Genomic DNA, 19,182 nt, shown 5'->3' with positions numbered 1-19,182 from the left:
ATAATATACACAGATAAAATATATAATACTATGGAATATATATAATATTATATATATTATAGTACACATAGATAGACACAGATGTGTGTTACCTTCTATTCTGGTCCATTTCTTTGAAACAGTCTAGAGAGTCACCAAGCGTGATGCTCGCAGTGGAGAGATCACTAGGAGCATGCAAGTATAAGTTCACTGTGCAATGAAGATCTAAAATAATATTCTGTTGAGCTACCCCCAGAAAGTTATCTGCTAATCAAAGCTTATATGCATTCTGGTGGTAGCCATGCATGTGATGTCAAAATCTTTCCTGTGCTTTTATGAATAGCCTTGAGCATGTGTCAAAATGTATATGTAGCAATTCATTTGCACCCAAAAGATAAGAAAGATGGCGCATTTTAGTTAATGTCTACTGTAACTTATTCTGCCCCTTTGAAATTTCGTAGGTATTATTTAGCTAATAGAGCTAAAGAAATGTAAGTATTTATAACAATCTTCTTGTGATGCAGCTACCTGTTCCCAGACGGACGAAGTTATAATCCTGATTTGACAGGATTATGTGAACCCACACCACATGATCACATAAAAGTCACACAGGTATGTTGCAGAGTTTGTCAGTTATTTTGTAATCTTCACTTCCCTTAGTATCTCATCTAGCAGTGATAATAAGCTTTTATTAAAATCTGAGAAATACATTCATAAGAGTGAAAATACATTGATGATAGAAGGGCTTAGATGAAGAACAGGATAATAATACTTTAAACTCCAGAGCTGATGGTGATGCAGATGACATGCCTTGGAAAGTTTTGTTTATTCTAAGCCTCCTTGAAGTGAGAAGTGTGTTAACGGTTATTAAAGATTTTTTTGATACTTATGTTACAGGTTTATGTAGCTTGGTGTTTCCTTGCTAATAGCAGGTGGGAATGCAGAAATAAAATCAAGATCAAATGATATTTTTGAAGCCTGAATAGGAATGGTACAGTTTGTTGGCAGGTCCAGGAGGGAAAGTATAGTTCATATATCACAAAGGTACTAGTTTCAGGGTCTCTTTCCTTTCTTCTTTGTCTATTGTGCAAATTAAAAGAGAGATCAGGGAAAAGCAACAGAAATGATTAAGTACCCAAACAGAGTCACTTTGCAGAGAAAATTAGGATATCTAGATGTGTTTGTAGTGTTGTAAAGTGATGATGTGATAAACTAATGTGCAGATGTTTGATACTCAAGCAATAGAAAGTAGCCACCACAAGACAATGCTAGATTAAAAATGGTGCTGAAATTAACACTAGAAGGTTAAGGAGTGATGTATAGAGCATTTTTGCTGACAAAAGCATCTGGAAGACTTGAGGATATGTTCAAGGAAAGACATCAGACTAGACACAAGGCATACTGTCAGATGGTCTTCCATTTCTTCAGAGCAGACTGGATGACCTGCTGGATCTTCTGTAATTGAGTGCTCTATGTGCATCCCACCTCCAGAAATATTTTAAAAAACAAGTATTCATTACCATCTCTGGTATTGTCAGGAATACCATTATGAAAGTATCTGTTTCCTAAGTAAGGAACAGATACTCTGAGTCTGGGGAAAGTCTGAGTACTTCCATTTCTCTGACTTCTCTCTTTTCCATCCAGTCTTAAAATAGTAATGAGAGCGCAACACAGAGATATCAGATACTTGTGTTGCACAGAATGGTCTTCTAGCCCCATATCTTTACTTTTCCTCAAGAAAAGGAAAAGCACCTTAGACAGTCTCAGTGATTACCTTGTTCTTCGCAAGTCAATCATGTTGTATGTTGAATTCACTGAATGAATCCAGTTGCTTCTGAACTTGTAGTTATGAGGACACCGTTAGTTATTTCTGCTGGTAACTCAACAGATTCTGAACTATGTGAATGCCACCTTAAATGATATATAACTGCCATAGTTTAAAGCTGTCACTAGAGCTGCTTAAACTATGAAAAGATGATATAAAAGTGGCTGCAGGGCTAGATTGCTGCAGATGTCTTCTTTGCAAGAGCTCCACCATAAGCATCTTTAGTACATATGACTACAGCTGCAGATATGAGCTGTCTCTTTTGTTTTCTCTTTCTCTTAGCCTCATCTCCACTCTCTTTACTCAGCAGTAGCTGTTTATTTTCCTGTGACCTGGATTCTACTTATTTTAAGCTTTCAAAATTTGGTTTTTCAAGACAAAAAAAAAGCTTTATTTCTATACAAGTGCATTTGATTGCCAGTTCCCCAAGAGTACCTAATTCTAGAAAACTATTCTGGACTTGAGTTTTATCTATTATTTATTCCTCTTATACTTCCTGTCAGTCTTGTGAGGATACAAAGTACTGAATGATCTGTGCATGACTGTTACCGTGTTATCCTTGGGGGATATTCTTGCCATACTTCTTCACAAGGGTTGTTTACTTCAGTTAACCATACTACCATACATCCTTGCTGTAGGTAGACACCCCTTTTGCTTCCCAGTTTTCAATCCAATAACTTTTATTAGTCCTAAACTCATACCTAGCAGAGGAGTTCCCAATTTTGTTCCCGTTCATCACTTAATTTCTCACAACCATGTGTTCGTTATCTTCCTCTTAACTGCAACCAAGGAAAAGTGGGATGTGTGCCTTGCATAGTAGTTACATGTGAGAAGTCTGTAGAAAACCTAATAGGCACAGATATTTTAAACTTTTTTTGTAGCATGTATTGCAGTATATCATAGGTTTGAAGAAGCAAAAAAGGAAGCTGTTTCAGTAACCTTAGTGTGACTTTTAAATAGGCCAGTAGCAATAGTTTCCTTGACTAATAAGTAAAGTGGGTTGGAACACAGAAAAATGTTTGTCAGTACTGGTGCTTAAGTATATTCTTTGTGAACAAATCACAGTAAAGAAATAATCACTTGTCTTTCTTTTGTTACAGGAGCAGTATGAATTGTACTGTGAAATGGGTTCCACGTTTCAGCTGTGTAAAATCTGTGCAGAGAATGACAAGGATGTGAAGATAGAGCCTTGTGGACACCTTATGTGCACTTCTTGTCTTACAGCGTGGCAGGTACTGTCATGGTTCCATTAGTGGAGAACGGGATGCGTTTCTCTGTTACATCCCTGTTTGCAGTGTGGGTATATGTTTACTTTTCCAGATACTCAGTAAGAGAGTTCAAGGACATATGTATTATAAACTTTTCCAGTTTGTGGACCAAAATATCTGAAAAATAAAGTTTCAGGAGTCAGTAAAATCTGGACTTGTAGGCTTGCCAAGGCCATTTGCTGACTGCTGCTAAGTGGAAACTATTTCCTGAGCATAGTATCTACTCAGACAGTGAAAGCTGGGCATTTGGTGCCAATTCAGCCACCCAGGTCACTTCATGATGTATTGAAAAGGCATGAGGAGGACAGGTAGCAGCTGGGAGTGGATAACTGACTAGACAGTGTTTTATAAAGAGACAGGATGTCTTTGAGAGAAGGATTCAATCAGCAGTGTAAGTCATGAAATGGCCTGTGGAAAATTAAGCTTAGAATTCTTGTTTCATGTTAATAATATGTAAAGCACTAAACTGCCTTGCTTTGGACAGTTGTTAGGGTAAGAGATTGGATGGAGAGAAAACTCTGATCTCTTAATGTCGTTTAGAGAATATCCCAAAAAACATATAGCTTTCTGTGTGACACACATTGGTGTGTTTTGTCCATGTTGTTCATGGACATACCAGTCTGTGGGAAAAGGGAGGGCTGGTACCTTTAGTTCAGTGCAGTTAACAAACATTTGACTTAAAATTAAAAGCAGAGGTCATTCCTCTTCACTACTTCAGAATTTCCCCTAATAGGTGCTTCTCAGACTGAATCAATTCTGCCTCCTTTTCCCTGCCCCTTTCTTCTTTCGTATCTGTATATTGTGGGGAGAAGTAAGGGTCATCCCATTCTCAGCCAGGACTCTGTTCCACAGTTAGGCACCAGTTTTTGGTTACAAATGTAGTGAGAAGAGTAAAAAGAATCCTTGACTCTAGTCCACTTTTAACCCAGTTTTAAATGAGTTCATCTCAGTTAATGAGTTTTCATTCTCGTGTTTGAGATGTGACTTAAAGTACTATGGTTTTTCTTTTCAAATTCCTGATTAAGAAATCATCATTGACAAGACAACATGATGTATCAGAAGTATCATTTGAGTTTTTCTTTCATTAGCAATAAAGCTTGCTGGAAAAGGAGCATTCTCAGTTTCTGGTTTTGTGTTCTTTCTTAAATTTGAGTTTGATGCTCTGAACACAAATCTTTCAAATTGTCCACAGTTCAGAAATTCTGAGCAAATTCCATTTTAAACATACCCAAATAAGCAGCTACTGAGCTGGAACAGTATTTCTCATTTCAGGAGTATTCTTTCTCTGTTCTTACCAGTTTCATTCTGAATGACAAACACAGAGGTGTCTATCTTTGACTTAAAAAAAGTTTTGAAATTGAGGTCTGTAGCAGCATGTTCCAGTGTTGTGCCAGTGATGTGCTCTGTTTCTGGAGACTTGAGAAGCTAAGATTCTTGGTGCTTTAGCCAGTGGCTAGGGATTCAGGAAGAGGACAACAAAACATTTTAGGCTTAGATAACAGACATGTTCGAAAACATCAAGTTTCATCAGAACATTGCAACCAGCTGTAATTGGCCAGGTACATTTCGGACTTCATTACAAATTTAACTTTTGTCTAATTAGTGAGGCAATGAAGAAATATAACACTGTAACAGCATCAGCTGTTACGAGCTTCTGGTGGGCTAGTGTTTAATTGGCAGCATAATGGCTCGTTAGACATGCCTCAAGAGGTCCAATACAGATGTTTTCACTAAGCAGAAAAAAAATTGAGTAAGCAACGTCAGATCTGCATAGAATACTAAGGATGATTCAGAGTTGTTCACCTTTATGGAGATCAGCCTCTGAAACAGGACTCTGTTTAACTGTTTCCTTTTTGTATTATGCAACAGGAGTAAAATGTCATTGTCTTCCACAGAAATCTATTCTTGTCTAAAAACTACATGTCTGGACTTGATTCTAAAAGTGTATTGGCATGTATGCTGCATTGTAAGGTGCACGATAGCAAGGTTCTAAATAGCCTTTCTGGGGGCATGGACAAATGTGTGTATTCATATAGGTGTCTTGGATCTCAGTTTTAATTTCTCAGTTGTATTCAAACTGCTGAAGACAAGTTTCTGCTGCTGTGATTGGTTGCCCAGTATTTTGTGGTGAATTTACTGCTTTTGAAAAGAAAGGAAGGAAACTGCTAGTACAGAGCTATTTGACAACACAGATAAAAGAAAGCCTTGAAAATTAAAAGCTCTGTACCTCATCTATAAGCCTGTTTTTAGAAAACGAAGCTGTAAAGAATGATATGAGTAAGGGAGGACTTCTGTTCACTTGACAGTGACTACTTCAGTAGGTCCCTATAATATGGAGGTGCTCTTTGAGATAGTAAGTGATATTGGCTAATCCTTTCTAATTAGGAGGTGAAGCTGCCAAAAGTAGATTACATATATCTTTCTGTACAAAATGAAAATCCAGTACTAACCATGCAAATAGACATGACTATTGTCAGGAGACATCATTTACAGTTATCTGGCCTTGGGATACAGTTCTTCCACAAACTCTAAAATCATCTGTCAATTTAGTAAGACTGGCAAGTGTCAAGATAAAAATAATGCTGGGAAAAATTAAAGTTATCCTTACATCTGAGAAATCAAAAAGCTGTGCTTGCTTGGTGATATTTCAGGATAGGTAGGTTGTTTAGAATTAATTTTGGTATTTGTATCTTTTTAGCTGTCTGTCTGCCTGCTGCAAATATGACACAGCCTGATTTCTGAATTCAGATTGAATTATCTTGATCGCTCAAGGCTTCAGGGCTCTTTTGGGTGTGGGTTGTTTGTGGTTGGTTGGTTGTTTTGTTTTTTAGATTCAAACCTACATTGTGCCTCTTTATAAGTGCTTGAAAGACTTCTCTCTGCTATTTTTCTTCATTAGTAGTTTGAAATCTACTTTAAAGGCCTTTTGATTACTTCTAACAAGGAAAAAATATTTCTGAAATGAGTAAAAGGAATGGAAATATGGCTGCTTGGAAATCATTTAACACATTATACCAATTAGAAATTAGAATTCAATGAATTCTTGTATCTGATAACATGTGAAAATAGTTTCTTGTTTTACATAATCTACTGAAAATGTAGTAAAGTCCTGGTTTGTTATATAAACATATCAAAAAATGTTTGTAGCTTTAGATGTTCTGTATGTATATCACTGAATGATGGTAATGTTGCAGCTGTGATGGACTGTTCTTCAGAGAATAAAAGCTGCATGCCCTAAAGCTCATCTGCATGTTCTAGTTTAAAATGAAAAAGAAATACTTTGTATTTAATATAAAAGTTACATAATAAAATGCATTATCTCTGTCTACACACCTCACCGCCTTTCCTGTGAAGAAAGAGAAAAATTGTAATCCTAAAAGGCAAGGTGTTACTTTCTGACCTGTAGTACTAAGACAATTACAGTTTCAGTGCTTTGTAGAGAAAATGGTTGCATTTTGATTAGTTATTTTTAAGTGAAGCTTAATCTTTTGAAGAGAGACAGCTTTAAAAGTGCAGTCATTTTACCATTTACTATAGTTAAATATCTGTGAATCTGTTTCCTGTTTAATCCATTGCTTCTTTACAAACTTAGAGACCTGTTAAGGGCATTTCTGTGTAGAAAAATACAAGACTTTTAAAATTACTACTTTTTTTTTTTTAAAATTTATGTACTTTTTTTGTCTTCCTGTAGGAATCTGATGGCCAAGGCTGTCCTTTCTGCCGCTGTGAAATCAAAGGAACTGAACCAATCATTGTGGATCCCTTTGATCCAAGGGATGAAAACTCCAGGTGCTGCAGTATTATCGATAGCTTTAGTATGCCCATGTTGGACTTGGATGATGATGATGATAGAGAAGAGTCTTTAATGATGAATCGTTTGGCTTCGGTCCGAAAGGTAAATTTTCAAATACTGTACAACAGATAAAGCTATATGTTTGTAATTGAAGCTGCCTGTAACTTTAAACAATGAGAGGTTGCACTTCACATTCTAGGTTTCAGCAACTCACTGAACATTTCTCGGGTTGAAAAAAGAAACAAAATGCATCAGTATTCCAGCAGTAATACTTATTCCAGCAATAATACCAGTTGAATAGGAGGGAAAAAATTTTCCAGATTCTCAGATGGTACGAACTGAGTTAACTCTGTTTTTAACAGAGGAAGCATAAGTTTGCAGCAGCTGAGGCTCTTATCCAAAATACACTATATGGACAATTCCCTCTAACTTTTATTTGTAAAGAACAAAAAATATCATATATACAGAATATATTACTAGTTTTCTGCACATGTGTGTATACACATACACAGAATGTTTTAGGATTAAACTTGAGTTTCTAAATAGGTTTTAAATATTGCTGCTTTGTAAAGGTCACTTGGAACCCAGTTCGGATTGCACACAAGTAGCTTTTAATCGTGTTTCATGTGAGTTGTCTATGGGGTTTTTTTCTGTATTTTTAGTATTAGGTACTTTTAGCAGGAAAAGTGTATCTGAGATTATTGATAGTGACTTTGTATGTTGGGGTGTTTTCTGTCCTGAAAGTGCTCTATGTTTAATTCTGGGATCTTTCTTTGGTCACAGGATATTTTATTACTGATAAATAAGCACTATCATTAACGAAAGTTCATTTTATGTTGGTAGTTTTCACTACTGTATTTTAACCTGGAATAGATACTGTCATAGGCCATGCAACACTGAATTTTACAGTACATTTTCTATATTTTACCTTTCACTAAGGTCATCTAGATTGCATAGTTGCCTTGGAATTAGTTCTGTAACATCTTACTATTCCATTTCTTCATTGTTATATTTGTTTAAAAAGAAAAACCAACAAAAAGTGTTTCACCTTCATATCTGAGAGCATCTGTCAGTTAATATACATACTTCCGATATCCTTCCTAACCTCTTAAGTCATATCAATCATTCTTGTGTTGTATATGTAATACGACGTGGTCAGCTCTTGGGAACAGTTTATCGTTCCTGCTTGGACTTAAATTGCTATCTGCAGCCTGACCTCTGTAAGATAGCCTTGAATTGATGGGCTTTTATAACACTATCGCTTCCATGATAAGGCAAAAATGCATTATGCTTTTATCAAAAGAAGGAACAATAGACTTTACTATAAGACATCTTGTTTTCAGTATCCACCAAGTGCTTGATTGCTTTGGTGCTTGCTATTTTTATGTCATTAATTTCATTCTTCAGTGAAGGAAACGTGCTAATTATCCCTGAAGTTTAGGAACAGCATTTTCCGTTCTTTATTAGCCTCTTGAAGTCCTTACTTGAAAATGTTGAATTGTCAGGTCATCTGGTGATTTTCAGCTGCTGTTGTCTTCTTAAAACTGTTACCAGTGGTTGTACAGTGATGCTCTTAACCACACCACCCGTATTTTTATACCCTTTTTGTTAGTAATGCCTTCATCAGCCTTATCGATTTCTTTTAATAATTATTTGTTTTTCCTACTAAACAGTGTTTTCAGAGTCTGCTAGAAGCAGTTCTTTTTTTCCTATATGACATTATATGGGATTTTACTCTTTTTGAATGTTTTTTTGTTTCTTGTTGATGCTCTTAATATGAACATGATACTGCATAATTGCTGTTGTAGTCATTTGATTTGTTGAAACAGTGACAGTTAGATGACAAAGATAGTAATTTAGTTCTTGCAGCCAACCTGCTGTTACTGTTGTTACTTTGTAATCCCAATGAACAAATTTTTCAATTCTTACTTTATTGCAAGGGTTGTCATATACTTTCTCAAGATAAAGCTGTTAATCAGCCCATTTGATTTTCAGGGATTTTGTCTCAAATCATCTGGTTAGACCACGTACTGAGAAAATCTGCTTGTGGCATATCTGGCTAGTAGCGATCTGGGATGTTAAACTTGCTAGAAGAGGAAAGTTCCGGAGACATGAAGTCCTGATGAAAGTGACTGTAGGGCTTCGTGATGCGTTGTGGAAATACTAAAATCAGTCCATACTGTCCTGAAAGCCTTGCGGGTGGGGCACTGTTAAAAAGTTTCTAAGCTGTTTTTAGAAATTTTCACTATCTTTGGGACTTGTACTTGGAAATGTATTCATAACGCAAAGAATAGCTGCAGTAAGCTCGTTCTAGAAGCACACACACTCAGGTTCATCACGGATTAAGGGGCCTGGGTGGGTTTTTAAGTAAGCTCTTCTTGACAAAAGGAAAAGCTGAAAAACACTTTTTGGAATTGTTATTAAAGTGTGAAGAAGATAGAAATTTTTGGATATCAGAGAAATACCAGTTCTGCTGTTTATCACTCTGTCTCTGAAGCGTACTCATAAACTATAAGAGGTATCTGAATTAAGTCCCTGAGGGACCTCAGACTTGAAATTGCTTTAAGAAAAAGAATAATCACAAAGCTACTTATTCTTTAATGGAATGAGTAAATGGATACACTTTAAAAAAAGGAATCATTCTTGCTAGGTGTTGTGTATGAGTCAGCAGCAGCAGCAGATCAGCTATAACAGAGGCTTTAGAGAAATCCACTGCAATTAGTCTGTTTATCTGCCTCATCAAGCAGCTTATTTTTTTAATTTCCAACTTGTCTTCAGATATTTCTTTATGAAAGGAAGATGAAGAGTGGTGCCAAAACCTCTGTTAATTGTCTCATCGCTGAGAAATTTCCACCCCCATGATATCAGATTAGCTAATGCAGTTCCTTTTCTCAGCTCTATGCTGTTTGTGCTAGCCAAGCACAACGTTATAAAATGCACATTAAAAAAATCTGCAGATTACAGGCCCAGATAAATATTAAAAATGGCTTTTTTCCTTTTTAAAGAGGACATTATGATGTTTATTATTCCATAATGTTTAATATTCCATTGCCCCAATGAATTAAGACTTACCTGTCACTTTACCTTGAACAACATGTAACTTGATACGCTTCTTTTAAAAAGAAAAAAAAAATAAGGAACATACGTAATGCAGGAGTTCTTGTTAAGAGCAAATAATTTTGAGTTCATAAGTCCTAAGATAATTTTTTGATCCAAATAATATTGCATGTAAACATAGAGGAAGGCCTTAGCAGTATAGGAGACTATGCGGTCTTCGGTAGCTTAAAGTGAGTTAACACTCTCTAAAAATACTTTCTAGAAGTAGATGAAGTTACCTTGTCTGGGGAGTTACCATCTTCTCTGGAATTAATTTCCTAGCTGCCTGAATGCACCAAAACCTGACTTTGATTCACACTGTTGCTTTAAAAGGGTTATAGGAAATTGTCAAAGCTGAAAGCTACCGTTTGTCATGATTAGGCTTCTTCCAGCAGATGAGTTAGGTCACACTTAACAAATCATGACAAAAGACCTTGGTTCTCAAAATATGAGAGGAGACTGTTTTTGACAGTCATTTCCATATTATTAAATTTACTTTTTTCTGGTAATGAGAAAAGGCATGTATTATGTAATAATAGTGTTTTTAATTTCATCCTATAAAATATAGGAATATGTAAAAAAAACCTTCAAATATGTATCCAGGTATTCCCTTCAGTTGTACATTCTTAACTCATGCATACTCATCCCTTTGTTCTTAATGGTACACCTGGTTTCTGGCATTTTAGTAAAATCGTGCCACACATCAAGAGAGTCCTTAACTGCTTAGTTATTAGTTTTTGAAAGAGGTATAAATGCTGGGAGGCACTGTGCCTCCCTTACTTAAAATGTATTTTACTGATTCCCTTGGGCAGCATGGTGCTGACTGTCACAGCCTTAACTCCCTCTCCCTCCTTCACATGCCTTTTTTTGGGTCAGCAAAAGAAAGATCAAGTAAAGAACAAACCTGTCTATGTGGAAAAAAAGTGTTTACAACCATCAATGTTAAGTGGTGTAACTTTATATCCTCATACAAATTTTTAAGTCCAGATTATACTAATCTGTCGAGGTCACAAGTTACACTAACAAAAAAATAGCAAATATGTGAGTTACTCTTACCTGAATATAAAGAAACTTCAGGGAGCTACTTGGAAATGAAAAGTCCACTTCTGGTGTAGGTCTGCATGGACCTTCTTAGATGTCTCATTATGCAATTTATAAATTACTGAGTTTTTTCCAGCAGGACATTAACAATCAAGGTAATATTCCTCAGTGAGTCACCTGTTAGGATTTGTGTTGAACATGCTTTTCATACGTGCCTATCTGGCCAAAAGGCATTTGAAGCTAAAGCTCTTGATCCAGTAGACTGACTCTTAATATTTCTGTGAGAAGAAGCTTCACTAGAAATTGTAATCAATGTCAGAAGCAGGATTGTTCTTGAATTCACAGTCACTAGGGGCAAACTGATACCAGTATATCCCAGTAATAAATACATCTGATTGACTAACACATATGGTCTGCTCCACAGTACAATTGCAAAGTAAGTCATAGCTGCTTTTCCCTTGGCGGCAGTCATACCAGCCAGATGAAGTCCATGTTGTTACAAAGGAGTCTGTGTTCTTTTCCTTAATTACATCTTTATTGCGCAGGTCTGCGTGTGTTGTAGCAAAGCCCCTTTGTACACTGAACGTCTGTCTTCTGTCACTGCCAGTATTTGTGTCCTAATCGCTTGCTTCTTTTATCTTTCTGTCACTGTGCTGCTTTCATTGCTCCTTTATTTCCAGTGAATAGAAAATATACAGAAATCTCCAGTAGCAGACAAACAGAAAAATTTTAAATATCTTCATCCTTAGAGAGCCTGCCAAAATGAGTACGTATTATGTATATCTGTTCATGCCCTGGTATCCACATGAAATGCAACCATCTTGTTGACCTAGCTGTCAACAAATATCAGATGATGCACCTAGACAGGCTGAATGGGGGTGGAAAGGAAAAATATAGGGTTTTTTATAATGGCAGTATGGTGGAAATCTGATATTGAATGCTGAAGTGAATGTTTGATGTTGTGGAATATCTTAGTTTGTTTTATTTTTAGTAATCTAAACAAGGAATTGTAATTTTTAGTTTCTCCCAGCAAAGCATTCTCTCTTACTTCAGCACCAAGTGGTGATATGGATTAAGCTTCCTTGTAGGGGGGAGAGAAGCTGCTTTTGTTTGCAGCTTTTTTTTTTTTTTTTTTTTTTTTTCCTTTTGCTCATGCCGTTTAAGTTATTCTTTAACCTGTTGGTCATCATCAGTTCCCTTTTTGAAGTCTCTGGGACCACAGCATGTAGTAATAGTATCGTCGCTGTAGGCAATAGTAGTTCAGGGGACTGAAAGTTTATTTTGCTATTTTGAAACAAGACATTGATGTAAGCTTAAATTGAAGAATTTAAGTTCTTTCACATGCTTACTACTTTGAAAAATTTCCATTTCATTTTGGCAGTTGTGATTTACCATCCATGGAATATGGTGAGTGGAGATAGCTAAATGCCAAATATGTATGGAACCAGAAGTTTATCACATAAATTAAATCTCTTGCTTCAACTGAGTTAAAAATATGTCAGGTTTCAAGAATCTTGAACTTTTAAATGAGTTTTCATATTATTCTAGTTTTTCTTACTGCCTGCTATGTTTTAGGTGTGTCTTTTAACCACTTGTTTCTGTAAATCTGTAAATAGCATCAGTCCCCACTAGGTTTTAAATGTGAGTATTTCCATGATTTCTGTCTCTGCTGGAGCTGGGCTGTTGTTATGGCAGGAGAAAAAGAGTCCGACATGGATGGGGCCAGTGGGCTCGCTGAGGGATGAGCGTGTATTTTTGCCTAATGATTCTTTAGAGCAGAACTGTGTAAGAGAAGGTCACAATATAGAAACCGTGATGGATATTCTTAAAATGGTATTGCTACAATGTTGTTCACTTAGCTGTGGGTCCATACGGCTGCATGTAATGTGACATTTGAGACTGTCAGGTTGCTTTCTGAGGAAGTTAAGTCAATTAATGGGATGATACGGCAATTAGAACATCTTAAATTCCAAACAAATGTTTCCTGTCCAGTACTCTGTTTTCAGTATTTCCTATTTTCCTTATTCTTTGTTTCCAGCTCCTATTACATGTAGCATTGTTTCTTAGTTCTTCTGGAGCAATTCCCTGCTGACTGAGACACAGTACATTGTGCAACACATACAATGTAGACTTACTACAACATTTGCATTTAATTTAAATAATTGTACCTTTTTCGAGGTGTGACCTGCTTATTTGCTTCTATTCCAAATAATTTGGGAAATAAATTCATTTTCTGTCTGCTGAAGCCAAAGCATTGAGTATATTATATTACATGATGCTTGTCTTTCAGGACTGCTTGGTGGAGGTATAACTAAACTTTGAAAACTAACGCTATTAAATGATACAATGCTTATTATGCTGTTTAACTGATAGATGCTTCTGTTAAGGAAAATTAATTGACATTCAGTTTATAGTCATTTTATAATTATGGTTGCTCAGGCATGCTTGCGAGATGCATATCTAGCTTAGTTATTCAACTTGCCATAATGTTCAGAGAGGCTAAGCACATCATTCATTCATGTGTTTATCCTCATGTTCTTCCAGTCAAGGTCAGGGGCATTCACCAATTAAAGGAAACAAAGAAAATTTAAGGACTATATTCAAGCCGTTTAGTATAAGCATTGTGACCACTTCTTCATTGAAAAGAGAAACTGGGAAACTCCTGGTAGCCATGAAGAGCACAAATCTTGAATTGCTCAGTCTCTTGAAGTTGAACATGTAGTTGTGACACTGAGCTTAGACGTGTAGAAGAAGTAGTAAGACCCTAAGTATCGACAAAAAAATCATTCTGGCAATGGAATTGTACCTCAGACTTCTAGTTCTTCAGCACCTCCTCACTCCCCTCTCTTGCTTTTTCTTGCAATGTTATCCAGTAATACTGTGATGGCTCCTATTTTTGAAGGAAATCTGGTAACAATCCCAGTGGTATAGAATAGAATACTAAACTAAGGTATACTACACAGAGCGTTGAGTAAGGAGTCAGTATAGTAGGTCCTTTTCCTGGTTCTGCTTTTGAATTTATGAAGTTTTCAGGTGCTTTAATATAGTCACTATATGTAAAGAAAGGTAATGTTGTTTACTTGTTTACCTTGTTAAAGAACTTCCTGATCTCATCCCTGTCATCACTATGGGGACATACAGCATTGATGAGAAAAAGCTTATGAAAAGAGGAGAAAAGTTGTGATCAAAGTGATATAGTTTAAAAATGGGTGCATTTTTGTGAGCAATTTTTTGTGCTTGCCTTAAGAAGGTGACAGATTGTTGGCCTCCATAAGCAAGTTATGCAACAAGAATAGTAGGATGCCTCAATGCACAAGTGGCCTGAGGCTGATGCTTGGTGTGAATGTCTTCCGGCTACACGTGTCTGCTCTCAGGGAAATCACAGAACAGCATAAACATCCCGGTTTACTTGCAGTACGCCAAAACCAGTGCAGTGAGTTTGCAGAAACAGCGTTAACTGATTTATGCAAACAACTAAACTGTGTTTGTTAAAACTGAGACAGATCATCTCCTGAACCTCAGGTTCAGGAACTAGTTGAAAAAATGGGTGGAGCCTATGTTGAGGATTTAAATCTTTAGTTCTGATGAACTTGAAAGGACAAGTCAAGAAAAAAAAATACATCATAATTTGTCATGGGGGCGGAAATGTTAAGTGTGTGTCATTAGTTCAAAATCTGCTAACTAAATTGTCCTAAAATGATTTTTCTAAATCAGCATATAAATGAGGAAAGAATTAAATTCTTTGCCTTCTGGCTTGCTGATGATTTTGATTCGTAAGTTTTCAGAAGTCGCATACATTCTATTTTCTATGGAAGTATGATTTGAAATGGGCTGTAGTTAACAGACAATATCATAGACATCCAGCTTTTAAAAGTAATTGATAGAATTTTAGATGGAGTACTCTATTAATAAAGAGGTCATCAAGAGTAGCAGTACTATAGTAGAATCTCTATCCACATTTGTGATTGTTTCCTTTTTTGTGGTGTCGTGGTTTAACCCTAGCTGGCAGCTCAACCCCACCCAGCTGCTCACTCACTCCCCTCACGTGGGATGGCAAAGAGAATCAGAAGAGTAAAAGTGAGAAAACTTGTAGACTGAGATCAAGACAGTTTAATAGGTAAAGCAAAAGCCGTGAACACAAGCAAAGCAAAACAAGGAATTCATTCGCTACTTCCCATGGCAGGCAGGTGTTCAACCATCTCCAGGACAGCAGGGCTCCGTCACGCAGAATGGTGACTTGGGAAGACAAACGCCATCACTCCAAACGTCCCCCCTTTCTCCTTCTTCCCCCAGCTTTTTATTGCTGAGCATGACATCATATGGTGTGGGATATCCCTTTGGTCAGCTGGGGTCAGCTGTCCTGGCTGTATCCCCTCCCAGTTTCTTGTGCACCCCCAGCCTCCTCGCTGGCGGGGTGAGAAGCAGAAAAAAGGCCTGGACTCTGTGTTAAGCACTGCTCAGCAATAACGAAATCATCCTTGTGCTATCAGCATTGTTTTCCACACAAATCCAAAACATAGCCCTGTACTAGCTAATATGAAGAAAATTAACTCCGTTCCAGCCAAAACCAGCACATATGGCAATGATTGCTTGTTTTTTAAACAAATTACTGGAATATATATTCTTTTATTTTGATCACAAGTTAACATGGACCTTAGTTTTGAGGTAGACTTGTAGACTTCTTTTTCAGTAACTGTAAGATGAGCGCATATACTGTCTATTAATTAGAAGAGCAGCAGGGTGTCCATTATGATCAATAATAATTACCTGACAAGTATCAAATGTTTTAGTCATGACATAGAAGTTTATATTTGATCATCAGGTAAATAGTAATTTTTTAATTTTTTTTTCCTGTCTTGAAGTGCAATGAGAGGCAGAATTCACCAGTGACTTCCCCAGGATCTTCCCCTCTTGCACAAAGAAGAAAACCACTTCCAGACCCCCTGCAAATCCCACATCTTAGTCTTCCACCTGTACCTCCTCGTCTGGATCTTATTCAGAAGGGAGTAGCACGGTCACCCTGTGCCAGCCCAACTGGATCACCAAAGGTAAGTCTTACTGAACCAGTATTTCTTTATAGATGAATACTGAGAAATTGTATTTGATTGTTTTCAAGGTGAGCTTGCTTGTTTGTTTTGGAAGATTGACTATTCTGAAATTTTCCATGTGTATTTTCTTTTTCAAGAGTTTACTCTCTCTGAAAGATCTTTAATTCCTTGTGGCTTAGCAAAACTTTAGATTAGATCCACATTGATTAAGTCTCTCATGTCCTTCAGTTGACTTTGGTCCTGAGTTGGCCTGGACCTTTGCATAATACCTTACATAGTCAAATGTTTACTGCTACACGTGTTGGTCAAATGTGATCTCTGTTTGTCTGACGATTATATTGTACTTGGTTATGATCAGAATTTTAAAGACATTGCTGTAAGAGATCAGTTCTGTAATAAACCCTGATTCATGAAAATAAATAGAAATGAAGGTTTCCTGAAAATAAATTTAAAGGTCATTATCTCATTAAAATTATATGTTGGTTTCTGATGATGATTTATGCTTAATTTCAACAGTATCCTTACAAGAAAAATATGTGCAAATACACTGCTTTCAAAACCTTAAAAGGCATATATTAGGACTCAAGTTTCAAGGGAAATAATTGTGACTCTATAGCTAATAAATTGTATGTTGTGTTTTGTGAAACTAATGATACTAAAGATTTAATGATTATTTGAGTGGATAAGCATGAAGGAGAACAAATACTATGTTGCTCTCTATTATAAGTTGATCATTTCGTTTTAATTGCTGTATAGAGAAGGAGAAATAGATTTGAATTTTTTGTTTTTAGATGATTAATTCAAATTCAAGTTCAAAGCATGGCTTGAAACCTGTGTGCTCGTAATAATCCAGTATGAAGTACCCTATTCATTTTGTCAGATTTTCACTTCAAGCTTGAAAATCAACCTCCTCTTAAGATTCTAGCAGTTTATTATTTAGAGGAAAAAATAGAAGTTTGAATAGTTTCTTTAATCTTCTTTCATCACTTCTTATATTATACAAGGGAATTTATAACACATTGAGGATATATGCTAAACATGGCACATCCATTAAAAATCAATTTTATAATAGTAAGTATATTTTTACAAAGTTCATGTGTTTTTAAAAAAAACAGAAAATCAGAAATACCATTAATATTGCTGTAAATTTTTTGGTGACATTATTTTGAAAATGCTAGTTTTTTCCTTGAAACGTTTCCAGGGGCAGGGAGGAGCTGGAATTTGGGAGGTGCAAGGGAAATAATTTCATACTTTTAAAATTTTCATATTTAAAAAAAAAGGACAATTTAGTCCTGCCAAGACAGCTACTTCAGTCAAAAAAATCTTATCTCTTTCTGCAATGGAAAACTGTAACTATAATAATAAACTATAACAGAAAATTTGGACCCAGCCATTATATTCCTGCCTTGACAGTGAGAATAACTATTTTTCTTAACTAGCAGCTGAATTAAACACTTTTTTATTTAATATACTGTCCTATTTATCTGAATGGACCTGCAGGTAGAATAACTTTATTTTCAGTCTAAGTAACATGTTGAGGTGCTGCTTGAGATATAACTGTGGGCTAACCTGTGAAGTGAGAGCAAGTACTATTCTTACTTTAAAGCTTATGTGACCTCCTTCTCTTCAAGTGGTAATAATATGTAGGCTTATTGGAGGCCATTAAAATTACACCTTACAAGGGAAATAATCTTCCCTGTATTTCTTCTGATAGCTGATGGTAAGAGAAAAACATCTCATAAAGACCTGGCCCTAAAATGCTGTTAGTAATTTACTCCTACTGAAAATTTTTTGGTTTTATCAGATTTGTTTTCTTAGAAGCTGTACAGCTATCTGTGTAAGTTTGTTTTTTTTTCTGATAACTTGGTTTTCAGCTTTTTAGTATTAGTACACATAATTTTAGAAAACATTTCACCATTTATGATACAATTCAATTCTGAGAAAGGAAGTACTCTGGCAGAGTTTGTTTGCAGATGAGCTAATTGCAAACATAACTACGTACTAAGCGTGTTACCTGAAAAATTGAACTGCAGTTCAAACAAATTTGGCACTGAACAGTGCTTGTCATGTAAAGAGTGGAGTCATCCCTAGGTATATGATTAAAAATGAAGTAGTTGCTTTCTTCTTCCGCTTGCTCCCTAATCATTGCTTTTTTGTGCTCATTCACTGTCACTAAGTCACTTCCCTTTGGATGCAGGTTTTATTTTGTTTTTTTCTGAATCAGGAAGTCTGTTCTTTCCAAGCATTCCTCAAAATTCATTTCAACAGCTAAATAAGTGATTCAAAGAATGAAAGCAAAGTATTCTGGAAAAAAAAAAAAATTATGGGTCTGACAGATCTGCCTCAGTCAGGTGTCTTTTCTCCCTTCTACTCCTTTCCTGGGTTACTCATGCAACAGCAGCAATGAGGGCAAGCTTTCTGAAGAGAGGCCAGGTTCTCTGCAGAATGCATAGACAAGACTAACATTTGACCTACTGGCAAGTACTCTTGTGATCTTGTGATCTCTCTGATCATGAGAGAAATATGCATGCATATTTGTAACTTTTATTTTTTATTAACTTACTGTGTTATTTAGTCTTCTCCTTGTATGGTGAGGAAGCAAGACAAACCTCTGCCAGCACCACCACCTCCCTTGCGTGATCCTCCACCACCCCCACCCGAGAGACCCCCTCCAATTCCACCAGACAACAGGATAAGCAGACACCTGCATCATCCAGAAAGCGTGCCTTCCAGAGACCAACCGATGCCCCTTGAAGGCTGGTGTCCCAGAGATGTGTTTGGGACAAGTCAGTTGGTAGGATGTCGAATAGGGAGCGATGCTTCTCCCAAACCAGGACTGACTGCAATTTCAAACATAAATGGAAGGCACAACCGCATAAGTTCTGATCCAGGATTTATGAGGAAACACAGACGTCACGAGCTGCCTGCAGAAGGTGCCAAGGTATGAAATGAGCTGAATGTATTGAATCCAAATTTGATACCCTACCACAGCACTGTCTTGCGTTGGCTAACGTACTGTTTATGTTGGTCAGTGTTGATCTGCTGTTTCCGAATTGTTCCTGTTGATACTTAATAATAAGCTGGTCATATGGTTTATTAATGGTTTATTAATATAAATGATATAAATTTTAT

General features: G+C 36.4%; 1 protein-coding gene across 1 annotated transcript in view; it reads left to right on the top strand.

Annotated features, from left to right (window-relative positions):
* Positions 1 to 19,062, top strand: part of CBLB (Cbl proto-oncogene B, E3 ubiquitin protein ligase) — a gene marked incomplete at its 3' end in the record, with an annotated part of 107,533 nt that extends 88,471 nt beyond the window's left edge. The window contains 5 exon segments of the mRNA XM_009695472.1: positions 504 to 591; positions 2,905 to 3,036; positions 6,764 to 6,967; positions 15,865 to 16,050; positions 18,626 to 19,062. Coding sequence (XP_009693774.1) covers positions 504 to 591; positions 2,905 to 3,036; positions 6,764 to 6,967; positions 15,865 to 16,050; positions 18,626 to 19,062 — 1,047 coding nt within the window.
* Between the last annotated feature and the right edge of the window lie 120 nt (positions 19,063 to 19,182).

Source organism: Cariama cristata, unplaced genomic scaffold (genome assembly GCF_000690535.1).
Source record: "Cariama cristata isolate BGI_N322 unplaced genomic scaffold, ASM69053v1 scaffold322, whole genome shotgun sequence".
NCBI lineage: Eukaryota > Metazoa > Chordata > Aves > Cariamiformes > Cariamidae > Cariama > Cariama cristata.
This window is presented reverse-complemented; position numbering and strand designations above follow the sequence as displayed.